The sequence below is a fragment of the Notamacropus eugenii genome, chromosome 3 (assembly GCF_028372415.1).
Source record: "Notamacropus eugenii isolate mMacEug1 chromosome 3, mMacEug1.pri_v2, whole genome shotgun sequence".
Taxonomy (NCBI): Eukaryota; Metazoa; Chordata; class Mammalia; order Diprotodontia; family Macropodidae; genus Notamacropus; species Notamacropus eugenii.
Window position 1 is genome coordinate 7,657,638 of NC_092874.1, and position 13,123 is coordinate 7,670,760.

The window sequence follows — 13,123 nt, forward strand, 5'->3', positions numbered from 1 at the left end:
GTGAACTGAACATTTCTCTGAACATTTTAGAAATCTGCCATTTTCATGCATTAGCAGTGTTTCTAAAGGATACTTTTCACCTGGGTTAAAAACCTAAGAAAACTCCCAGGCACTTAGCTGCAGGAGAGTGGCCAGTGTGACCAGAGAAGAGGTGAGAGAGCTGGGGACCCTGGAGCGCTGGCTACAAAAATAACTGGGGGTGAGGGAGGAGCCTTGGCTGAGGCACCAGCTTCATTGGCCTCATCTAACAAACAATGACACCAGCTACAGGAGAAATGCCTGAAGAAGTTCCTGTGAGCAAAGGAAGCTTCCCAAGTTTAGACTTGGAGAGGGGCCACTGGTGTCAAGAACAAGGAAAATAATGAAGCAATAAATGACATTTCTATGAGATAACATTCATGAAACACCTTTAAAATATTGTTTCATTAATGTTATCTCATGTCAAAACCCTTCTATAAGACTCTACAGACATTTATTTCCCCATTTTATAGGTAAGAAAACTGAGACTCTGAGACACTATATAACATCTTTGTCACAGAATTAGTGTGAAGTGAGATTTGAACTATGGCATTCCTGACTCCCAGCTCTTCAGTCTTTTGTCTATTAACAGTGAGGTTTGTGAAGTGGGATATGTGACTGTGTCCCCCTTCTCTCCTGGAAATCCCAAAGATACCCTAAAAAGGGGAGATAGAGAAATGGCAGCAGGTGCATATGCCCCTCAGCTTGGTGTCAACTCTACTACCACATTTTCATCACTACCACCATTATCATTATCCTCATCATCATCCACATCACCACCACCATCATTAATCACCACCATCTTCATCATTTTCAGCACCATCATCATCATCACATCTTCATCATCCTCATCACCACCATCATCAAAATCCTAGTTATGTCTTTACTTACCACCAACTACTTTACACAGTTTTGGCTCAGCCATCATGATCATGGCCCTGCTCATGTGACCTCTGGCAGGTACCCTATCCCTCTCCAGCTTTCTTTTGTGCACTGTCTTCATTGGATTGGAAGCTCCTTGAAGACAGGAAACTTCCTTTTTTTATCTTAGCCAAGGGCCTGGCACAAACAAAGCAGGTGCCTAATAAATACTTATTTATAGTATATCTTCTGCTGTTCTAGCTAGCGGCCCATTCCTCCATTCTGAGGCTGGCTCTGCTAGCTTGGCCTCTCTCAAGGTAACCATTGCTAAGATCCTGGTTCCTAGATGGTCATCCCAGGACAAAAGCATTTTCTAGAGCCCCTTCCTGACCCAAAGTTCTATAATTCCTGTTATTCTATCTACCACTGTTGTCTCAGGGAAAACTGAGTCAAGACGGCAAGCATGTATTAAGTGCTTATTGTATATCAGGCACTAAGTGCTTAGAAGCAACTGTGTACAAATACAAAATCCACAGGATAAATTGGTGATCATCTGAGAGGAGAGCACTAAGGGGCAGGGGGACCAAGAAAGGCTTCCTGAACAAGGCAGGAATTTAGCAGAGCCTTGAAGGAAATATAGAAGCCAGGAGGCTAAGATGAGGGAGAGGGAGCACATTCCAGGAATGGAGGAATGTAGACTTAAAATGACATCCCAGGGACCCCTGCATCAGGAGTTCTGGGAGTCTGCTAGGGAGCCCCTTTGGCTCTCTCAGGGTTGATTTCTATAGAGAGAGAAGGGTAGGTGTAGATCTGAGGCTGCCTCCATCACAGGGTAGCTGAGAGCATTAGGAGCAACCCAGAAACCAGCTTTGGTGATTTTGGCAGGTAGAATGTCTTGTGAGGCAAGTTAAACTAAGTCAGCAGCTAAGGAGCAGAGAAAGTCGTTCAGGAAACATGTGAATCTACTATGATGGAAGAAACTTCCATGGAGCTACTGAGTTCAGAGCCAAACCTGGAAGGAAACTCTGGGGACTTTACCTGTCCAGTGGGGGTCATGGGAAGGAGTCTTCTTGCCTAGCACCATGGTTTGTGGGAGCTCTGGTGGCCACATTAAAATGGGGGCCAAGTTAAAAACCATGGGGAACCCCAAGTGTGTTACTATCACAAGGGGAGGTGGGCCCAGGTGCTGCTTCTGTTTGGGCCTGTGGCCTGGCTGTGCACATGTGCACACACTCACATTCACATGGTGAAATGAAGGCAAGTCCAGTTAAGGTGGCACATACCGGGCTGAGCTCTGTGACGTCCCACTCGAGATATTCTGCCACATGCATCATCTGACTGATGATATTCTCCAGTTCCTGAATGGGACAAAATAGACAAAGACGTGAGAACAGCCTCTTAATGCAATATCCTCCTCCTCTCCATAATCCAAAATGCCACAGGCCTTGATCCTGCTCAACCAGGAATGTGAAATAGTTTTTAAATAACTTATTAAATAGTAATCTCCCCAATGCCCCAGGAAGGGGAAACCAGAAGAAGGATTTAACTCTTGGCACAGAATTCATGAGAGAAGGCCCAGCCCCCACATAAGTACCCTTTCCTGGGCCAAAGGAATACATGTGCTCTAGGCCCGCCTTCACCCCCTCTACCAAAGGAGAATTTCTACTTCCCATATGGCTTTGACTTGCAGGTGGAGGATTGAGAGAGGAAAGAGATGTTCCACAGAAACTGAGTGGGGCTTAACTTGAGGGGACAGTCTGTCAAAGTGTGTTGTGCATTCTTATTGGCGATGTGACAATCTGGATATGTGTATGACTGACTGGAGGCCAAGGTTCAGTGAGTAACCAGATTCACCTTCCTACTTCAACATTAGCCAATTCCTTTGAATGCAAGTGCTTTCCAAGCAAAATCTGACTGGGAGAGATGGGATGGTTGTTCAGGGACACACAATCCATAGGCATCAGAGACAGAATGGGAACCCATGTCTTCTTGACTCCAAGGTCGGTCCTCTGCTCCCTATTTCAAGCTGTTCCTGCTGTGTGAATGATTGCAAATGTTTTTATAATCTTGAGACTGAAAATTCATTAGGAAAGTTATGATGGAAGAATTCTGAATATATTTCTTCTCTACCAATTTTATGTGATAACTTCTATTTTTACGTCATCTAGACTTCCTTCTATTTCTCTGCCTCCCTTTTCTGGAAAGTCATTCCTTACAACAAAGAACTTTTTTAAGTAAAAACTAATATTTGAATTTATTTTAATAAAATTAAAATTCTTACACAAGTCTCTCAGCAGTAGAATAAATTCCTCCTAATATTTTGTTGTGTTCCCGTGGTATAAAAGCACTAAACATTTTTTTAGTCTATGTAGAGTTTTTGACATCTCTCTGTAAAATATAGAAGAGGGTGGTGACTGGGGGGTCAGGCTCAGTCTGAAGGCCTGAGGATGGTCTTTGTGTTTTTGGGGGTTTTTTTTTGTAGTTTATTCTTTTTTATATTTGTTCAATTATATGTTTCTCTGGTTTTATAAGTGACATCCATCTTGTAGAAAATTCGCATTTGACCAACTTCCTCTGCTGACAGGAACTAGAAGCTGTGCTTTAACTGAGAGTTTCTGGGTTGCTTTGGTTAAATGACTTGCACAGGATAGGGACACAAAACCAAACTGTGAGTGAGTGAGTGCATCCGCGGGTGGCAGGGGCTGCCACCCAACATGGGGGATTCACTCTGGTTGTTGTACAGCAACTGGATTTCATGGAGAGTCCGTGCTTGTTCAGGGAGCAAGTTGAGATGACCAGGGAGGTCTATCTGATATCCCTTAGACTCTATGAAATACAGGGAGGAAGGGGGGCCTTAAAAACAAAAGCCAGTCTGCTACGATTCAGGACGATAGATTAAAGAAGGTCATTTCTAATGGTGTCCATCAGTGGAATTCCTCAAACTCTGTCTTAGAGTTTGACTGTAACTATTGTTAATGGCTTATTTGTTTGTCTTTTTAAATAGCAAAAAAAAATATTAGACTGAGTCTCCTTGTTGTGGTTTCTCTATGCCCCAAAATATTAATGAATGTGATTTAAAAAAATAAAAAAGTCAGGAGATGGACCTGCGGTTGCATTAGTATAGAGAACTCTCAGGTGAGGAAACTCTCCAGCATAGCAGGTGGCAGCTCCCTGGCACTCTAGAAGCTTAGAGAGATGCTTAGGGCATAGAGAGTTTATGTGTCAGCCCAGAACCACAAAGACTTACAGAACCAAGCAAACTGTATGAGAGACACAATCTTCAAAGTGGCCAGCAATGGCCCTTCCAAGGATTATAGGTTTCAAGGCACTGTTGTGATCACTGCAGAGACCCAACGTTTCAATATTTCAATAAAATATAGTTTCTTTCCTCATGCATAGGACTGTCACGTGGTAGGACAATAAAGCCCCAGTCCTGGGAGCTTTAGACCCGCAGGGTTTGAGTGTGGACATGTGCACAAAGTTACTGCAGGAGTCCTTGAGAATTCACAAAATTCAAAGTCCAGCAAGGAATTCATTCATGGTCTTGAGTGTCAGGGGCATTGCAAACACCCTCAAGGGTCACCTTCAAGAAAATAAATGCCTTTTGGCAGGAAGTCAGAAGCCCTTGGCCCCCATCCTGTCATGAAACAGAAATGGATGTGCCCCTGGGAAGATCATATGCTCCCTTGCATGCCCTCTCTAAGCCTCCGTTTCCTCATCTGTAGAATGAGGAGGATGGGTTAAGGAATCTCTCAGGTCCTCCAGAGTTGTGAAATCAATGGTTCCCCTTCCCAAATGGAACAAACAAAGACGTCCAGGCACCTCAAGACTGATGACCACCGGAAAAATCTCAGCTACTTAAAACATAAAAAAATTCAGCAATTACAATCAATTCATAATTGTGGTCATTTCCCTGAGCCAAAGGTCTTCTCTTTCCTTTTTTTAATGTCTTTGATCTCTCTCCAGAATCACTAATGTGCCATTATCCTCCTCCTTCCTTACATAAAACTGCCTCCAACTTCATCTCATTGCTTGTATTAGTCTATCTGCCCTCTGTCGAAGGGATTGACATGCAGTGACAGCCAACTCATGTGTGGGGGATGCTTTATTGAATCGATAATCCATTGATCCAAATGTTGATTGCTTTAAAGTGGACTTTTACATTCCAAACTTTTCATAATCTTACACTTAATATTTTATTAGTCTTTCATGAGATTAGGTAGGACAGAATGTCAAGACTTTAGGAAAGATAAAGTTAGATCACAATTAAAATGGAGTCTCAGAGGATAAAGAGACTTCCAAATTGAGATGGAGGTTCCTCAAACTCTGGGGCAATTTTGTGCAAAACAAAAAACAAAACAATCTTTTCTAACAGATTTGGAGGTGAGATCACCTGAAGGAATATCTCTCTCATATTTACAATATCTTATTTGCCTCTTAAGTAATTGGAGCTTACAAAATACAAACCTGGAGTCTACTTCCATGGCATAGGGCATGATCTAAGCAATAGACACATTCATCTAGTATTCACCCCAAAGTACATAATTGGGAGCCAGAAAAGACATGGAAGCAGGAAGACTTGAGTTTAAATCTGTCTCAGATACACCCTTGCCTTCCTCATCATAAAAATAACGGAGTTGGAACTACGGCCTTCCAAGACCTCTTCGAGCTGTAAACTTACATTCCTAGGATGTTTTGAGCAGCATTAATTCCCTAGACTAGTTATTTCCTAAGACTGAAGAGTCTGTGCTTTTTTGTTCTTTCAAAACAAATGTCATCTTCTTTCTGTTGCATAATTGATAGACTCCCCCCTCCCAGTCAGTCCCTTCCCTCTTTTGAGCTCAGATCTGAAAAATGTTGTAGTTTCATATCATTGTGGTCCATGGTAAATAACCCAATTCCAACAGGTGCTTTCTTGGATCTCTGACCCAGTTTACATGGAAATTAAGAGAAACCAACTTCCACTGGTAAAACCCACAAGTGATACATTACCATTCTCTTCAGAAAGAAGTATTTAGAAATTAACAAGGAAAATTTGAAGGAAAAAAAAATGCAATCACCGAACTGTCCAGGAAGCCATTGCCATCCGTGTCATAGAGGCGGAACATGACTGAAAGAGAAGAAGTGGGAGATTAGGAGAGAAGTATCCCAAGAGCCAACTCAGAAATGCGCCCATAGTCCAGTGAATACACCATCGTGCCACCAGACCTTCCTGGCTCTCCCTGGTCAAAGAAATAGCCTGTGGCAATTGCCATCGATCAGAGGTGATTAAAGATGCCACCAAATTGTTTGCCACATTCATCACTGACCTACTGAGGAATCCTAGAGGTGCTGAACTCTTCCCGTGGAGATCATTAAAAAGGGAAAGAAAGAAACCAAAGGACAATGAAAAGAGGACACAGCCTCTCTGTTCAAGGAAGTAGCTGGACTTGGATAAAGAGACAGGAAATCCAACATATTTGGCATCCATCATTCACTAGCCATGAGGAAAAGTGGCTGATTCTCTCAGACTCTCAGTTTCCTCTTGGGCAAAACGAGGTTAACAATATCTGGGTGGCCTCTATCAGAGAACTATGGAGACAGCTGAATTCTATAAGGAAGAATCTAGATTCTTTGGAGACTTCTGTACTTGCACTGTCAGGGTTTATCACAGTGTCTGGGGCAGAGTATCTACTTTCTGAATGTTTATTGGTTGAAAATCTACGGAACTCTTTCAGAATTTGAGAGGCAGGGACTGGGATTGGGACTGAATGGTTTGTGGTAAAAAATAAAACAAAACAAAACAAAATCTCCCTCTACTGATACACATCAGCATGTCCTCTGCAACTCGTAGTCTTAAGATGAGAACACAGAGAAATTCTTGCCCATGGTCATCCAGCTGGGATATGTCAGAGGTGGATTCTCGTAGCTTCTGGAAAAGGTCTCTGTTCATCACATGACTCAGCATCTCTTGGTGGCCCAGGATAGAGACCATGGAGGTGGGAGTCAGAAATTCTGGCCTCAGGCACTTCTTCGCCTCTGTCTCTGAACAAGTCACTGCCCCCTTTTGGCATCAGTTTCCTTACCCGTAAAATGGGGATACTAATTGAAACATATAAAGCATTATAAAATGACAAGGTGGAAAGGGCTGAGGGGCATGAAAAAAGAGCCCACTCCCTTCCATATCTTAATCACTGGATAAAGTTGTTGTTGGCAGGTTTGAATGTGATAATGAATCCCTCGCTTAATAAATTGTCAAGGAAGCTCTGACATCACTTTCTGGGCCAGGAATCTTGGCTTAAGGACTGCCTTTGCTTTTCCTTTTACAGCTAAGTTAACCATACCTTTTCTAATTGATAGACCTATCCCCCAATCATTCAAGTACTACAATAAAACCTCCCCAAAGACATACATTGTGCTACTTTCAAGTCTGTTACTTTGGATAAAATATGGCCCAAAGTTGCTTCAATTAAGTCAGTAAGTATGACCAACTATTTGCCATTACAGAAATTGCATGGCTGCTGTTAAAAACGTAAATCGTGAGTCCATTAAACATCCCCCCTGCAAGCTCACTATTAGACTCAGCAAACACTTTCTACTTTGAACTACAACAATTTACTGAGGGGCCAATCATTTCAAGGCTAAGAATTTCTGAGGCCTTACTCTTTGTCTAGTAAAAAAAATACGTCTGGCTCAAGTTGGTGCTGAAGCCAACCGTACCCTGAGAGATAGCCTTGGACCTTCAGTAGCTGATGATAAGTTGTGACTGTGGGGAGATTTGTTTTAGTAGAATAAGGGAGGAGGGATAGACAGATCAACTGATAGACAGACTTATGAATAAAGACAGGAGAAAATGAATATAAAAAGATTCAAGTAATCTTTGCCTACTTATCAAAATATGTATGTAATTACATATATTCGTTCACCATAGAAACAACTGAGACTGCCTAGTACGTTTATTTACATGAGCAGAAAGCATATCATTCATTTTTGTTATGTCTTCTCCCATATGCATGTATGGCATTTTCCACATTATTATTGTTAATAAGAAAGGCAGCACAACCTACTGGCTACTCCAGGAGATGTGGGTTTGAATTCTGCCTCTGATATACAGTCTGTATGACCCTAGATAGATCACTTCAATTTTCAGTGGCCCAAGTAACCCTAATTCTAAAGAGCAGAAGTCTGGCATATCACCAAAGCAATGCCACCTTTCCAATGGTAGCCATAGAGATTTCACTGCCCACTAGGGAATGCCCGCCACATACAACGGACAAATCTTTGTATTTACTTAGAGCATTTTAAGATTCAAGGTTTTTAAAAATTCATTCAAACTGTTTTTCTCTAAAGTAGAAAGCTGTTTACTGTGATGAGTTTTCCAGTATGCAATAATTACCAACGCCATCACACTGTTTACTTCAAGAATTATCCCAGTGATGGTTTCAGGGAGTGTCCAAAGCTGAAATTCCATCTCAGTAGTTTTTGAATGTTAACAGAGAAAACTATTTATGAACACAGGTACGAAATAGAGTTTATTAGATTTATTTAACATTCAATATGACATCTGGGTGTATCTACCCTCTTCAGTCCTTCCTCCAACCCCCTTGTTATTCTACTTTTCAGCAGTGTCAGTCCTGTCTGTCTTTTAATGTCCTCATTCAAGGATTTCCTGGCAAAAATACTAGAGTGATTTGCCATTTCCTTCTCCAGATCATTTTACAGATGAAGAAACTGAGGCAAACCAGGTTAAGTGACTTAGCCAGGGTCACACAGATAGTAAGTCTCTGAGACCAAAGTCTTGCTGACTCCAGGCTTGGTGGTCTGTCTATATAAGCATATACATACTTTGTATATAAGCATATACCTACATTGTATATGTAGGTATACTTTGTATATAAGTGCATACATACATACAGAGCATATCTCCACATAAAGGACCATGCCCCAAAATAACTTTGATTGTGTTCATAAGCGCAAAGCTATATGTACATTTATGTGTATGTATGTACATATATATATAAACACACATGTGTAAAGCCCATATGTATAAAGCCAATGCATGCAAATATTTGCATATACACAGTGAGTTAAACTGGTAGGTAGACTTATATCAATGACATAAAGAGGGAAGACATGTTCCTAGGGAGTCAAAATACCTAGTTGTCTCCCAAAGTTTCCCATCATGCCTTGGTGTGTAACCTTGAGCACATCACTGAATCACTTGGGGGCCGCTTTTGTCATCTATAAAATAGGGATAGAGGGAGGTAAACATATTCTATGTAATTCCCAGGATTATTGTGAGGAAAGAATTTTGGAAACTTTCAGAACCTTACGACAATCTGAACTGCTGTCACCTTCATTAACACAATCTCTTCCTTTTACATCTTGGGATGGGTAAAAACAGTCTTGGGACAAGTTGCTCTCCCATCTTAATTCTTTTCAATTTAATATTCCAAGGGCTCTGGCAAGAGTTAAGAAAGTAACTGCTTCTTGTAGGTGCATACACATCCTTAGGCTGCAAGATCATTTGACTGAAGAAGATTCACTGAACGCAGCCTTGGAAGAGATCCAGGTACAAACAGAGACACCATAGGTGATGCCATAAAGCTAACTTTGCTCTCACATGGTCAGTGTTTTTAGACCTGGATTCTGTCATAGAACACATTAGCCTTCTCTCTCAGTTTCCTATTATCCTTTGAAAGCATCATCTATTCCTTCATTAAAGTCTTAATAAAGATGTTGAAATGGAAGTCATGAATGGAAGGCTGTGATCTACCAGGTACTCTCTCAGATCATTAAGAACTCTTCAACAGATCTGACAGTCTTCAGGGAGTCTTACTTGATATATTATGTCTGTTATGGGATAAGGAGAATTTTTTCAGGTACCAACATAGGGAAGGTTTCTCATCTTCCCCACCTTATTACCTCTGTTCTGCTTTTCACATAGTATGGAAAATGGTGAGGAGGTACTCTTGTGGTCATTAGGAGACATGGATTGTGGTCTTAGCTCTAGCATTAACTAGCTGGGTAATCTTGGGGAAGTTTCATGATTTCACTCAATTGCAGATATACAGTTGGTAAAATGGTAAAATGACACAATCTTGTTCTGACGAAGGTACCAATCTTGGGGTAGTGGGTAGATGTAGATGCTGTGTACAGGTTTCTCTCTTTTTTTCTTTGGAGCTGATTGCTTTGGACTCAATCTCTCAGTCTTTTAATGAGGAAGAGAATAGTATCTTGCCCCTTCCTTCCTGGCCCCCCACTATGACAGCTAACCTCACAGAGCAGAGAGTTATGAGAACAAGTGTTTGGCAACATAAGCCCCAGATCAGCTTCCCCAGGTCTGAGTTTCTTTTTCTGAGCACAAGTGATCTGATAGTGATCTGAGATGTGTGTTTCAAGCTTTGGCAAAAACCTTATGATTTTAAGAGATTGGGAGCACCTTGATCTAGATTCAGGTTGCCCAGTAGGAGATGATCTCTATGCCAGCTTCTCGAGGAAGGTGACAATGGCATTACAATAACCTACGCCTGCTGTCTGGCCAGGGGCCATGGACCTTGAGTCAGCTACTCAGACTGTATATGTAGATGTAAAGAGGAAATCTATAATCAGTAGTGAATGCATTGTTTCATACTTCCCCATGCGCTAATTGTTGCTGTTTTAAGTACTGACTGTGTGCTCAAGGATAACGCAAAGGATGGATTACTGTTTCATGGCTGAAGAATTTGTCATGTATGCTTGTGAGTCTTTTCTGAGAAAAGTGTCTCTGGGGGATTAAGAAGAATAAAGGTGGAGGAGGAAAAGGAGGCAGAAGAGAAAAAGGAGAGGGACAAAAAAGACGAAGAGAAAGAAAAGGAAGAAAAAGAGGCAGAAAAGGAGAGTCCACTGTGACTGATTACAAGCTCCATGGAGAGGCTTGAGCAAAATGATGAAAAAATCAGACCAGTCAAACCAGAACACTCCACAATGTGTGTATATATATATATACACATTCTATAATGTATATAAAAGCACCATAATGTATATAACATAGTACCTGGACTTCAGAAAGACTTGAAAATGGACAAAACACAAAGAGATCTTTCCCTTCACGTGTTTTCTAATTTTTGTGTCTTGGGGTTGTTAAGAGAGGAAGAGTTGTTCAATAGCTAGAGCATTCAATTTGGAGCCAGGAAGCTTTGGGTTCAGATCTTATTTCTAAAACAATATTACTTGTGGGACCCAGAACAAGTCATTAATCCTCTCAGCCTCCGTTGTCTCATCTGCAAAATTGGGGTAATTTTAGTCTTTACTCCACAAGGTTGCAAGACCTTAATGATCAAGGTTCCTAGCATAATACTTTGTAAAGAGTAGACGCTCAAAAATGCTCGTTGGATGAACAGATGAATTAGTGAATAAAATTAATTTCTAGGCAAGAAAAATGCATCCCCAAAATGTATTTTAAAAAAAGCATCCTTTCCTTAATAATTGGGCTGTCACCATTATGTGAGGCAATCATTATTACACTAAGTGATGAGATTAAAGTAGTCATTCAAATCCTAATGAAAATCTCCATGGGAGGTAAAGGAAGTAGGAGAAGTTGTTTAAAAAAAAAGATTTTAAATACAGAGGTGGTTTAAGAAGGGAATAAAAAAATATATCTTAAGGGTTAGAAAAAGATAGAAATGCATGGCACAGAGGCAGGAATCTCAGACCTGATTCTCAGGACTCCTTTACACTGTTAAATATTATGGAGAAGCCCAAACTGCTTTCCTAGTGCATCTTTTACATACTGATATTTTTGGTATATATAATATAATTGTACAACAGTTCACAAATAGTTTTGACTCCATGGACTCCCTGTAAAGGGGGATCTGTTCCCCTCAGGAGTTCCCATTTCACATTTTCAAAACCACTGAGGAAAGTACCGAGGGGAATGACGCTGAGCCAAGAAATAGTAAGGGGTAGGTAAGGCAAAAGTGTTCTTGAGATGGAGGGAGCTGATGTGAGGGGACTAAAGAAACAAGTGAACATAAGGATGTTCCTGAGTTCCCCGGGACTCAGAAGTACAGGCTAATTGGAGATAACACATTGAAAAATGAATCCTCACTTAGCCAGAGGGACAGTAATAGGCTTGAAGGGAAAGAGAAAGCAGAATGACAGGATTAAAAATGAGAAGGGACCTGGGTGGCCACACGGACCAAACCTTTTCCTTTAAAACAAAAGAACCAGAAGATCCTACGCATGAAAAGTCCTGCCTGAGCTAAGTGAGGTGCCAAGGTTGAATCAGACTGGTCAGGCCCCTGACCCACAGGGACTCTTCTGGGAAAAGGAGGAAGGGCAGAGAACAAAGATTTGGAAGTTAAAAGAAAATAAGTTTCTGCTGAAATGTTTCCTTTGGAGGATTTACTGTGTGTTCAGCACAAAGCATGTACTTCGATGGTCAAATACAAACACACACACACAAACACACACACAGACACACACACACACACACACACACAGATGCAGACACACACACACACACACACACACACACACACACCAGGTGTTTGAGGAAAAGAAGAAGCTAATCCAACTAGGTGACTCTTACTTGGCTAAAATGGTTACTGAAAATTCTCCCATACATCATGCAGCTTTTTCTACCCCCTTCCCTGCCAGATCTCAGGGACAGCCGCTATCCTACTAGTGGGCAGACTTTTCATAGAGGAGTGGTAAAAGAATGGAGATGAGAGGCCTCCCTTCCCTGGATGAGAAGGTGTAGATGAAGTGGAATTGTTTCTCTTTCTCTGGGGATCACCCAAAAGGAGGCAAACACTTGTCCATTTTCACCAAAACAGCAGCCCTATTGCCTAAAGCCAGGGACTAGAGATAACAAAAAGGAAAGCAAAGCAGTCACATTCTCTCCTGGCTAAAATCCTGAAATTCCTTCTAAAAGGCTGCAGAGAGAAGGCGCTGCTGTCATGGGACTCCAGGACAAACTCTGCTTTCTCACATTCTGCTGGCAGGACATCAACCCATCACCAAACCTCAGCAGATGTCGGGGAATCAGTGCGTGTCTGAGAGAAAACCGCCATCCTCAAGAGCATCAACGATCCACAAAGCCAGTCCTGTGTCCACAGGCTAAGTGCTCCCTTACTTTGCTTCCAAAATACAGGCATTTTCCAAACATGTACCTACCACACATTGCATTGCACTGACTCTGTCTCTCCACCAGAGGGAGACCCTTCACTACAGATTCTCCATCCCTCATGGCTAGTTCTCTGATCCAGTGAGTGGGAAGGTT

The 13,123-nt window shown here is 41.6% G+C and overlaps 1 protein-coding gene across 8 annotated transcripts in view; it reads right to left on the minus strand.

Annotated features, from left to right (window-relative positions):
- DGKB (diacylglycerol kinase beta) overlaps positions 1 to 13,123 on the minus strand; it is a 686,362-nt gene that overhangs the window by 467,667 nt on the left and 205,572 nt on the right. For all 8 annotated transcript variants that reach the window (XM_072650808.1, XM_072650809.1, XM_072650812.1 and 5 more), the window contains 2 exons: positions 5,940 to 5,989; positions 2,163 to 2,237 (listed from right to left, as the gene is read on the minus strand). In XM_072650808.1, coding sequence (XP_072506909.1) covers positions 2,163 to 2,237; positions 5,940 to 5,989 — 125 coding nt within the window. The remainder of the gene's footprint in view (positions 1 to 2,162; positions 2,238 to 5,939; positions 5,990 to 13,123) is intronic.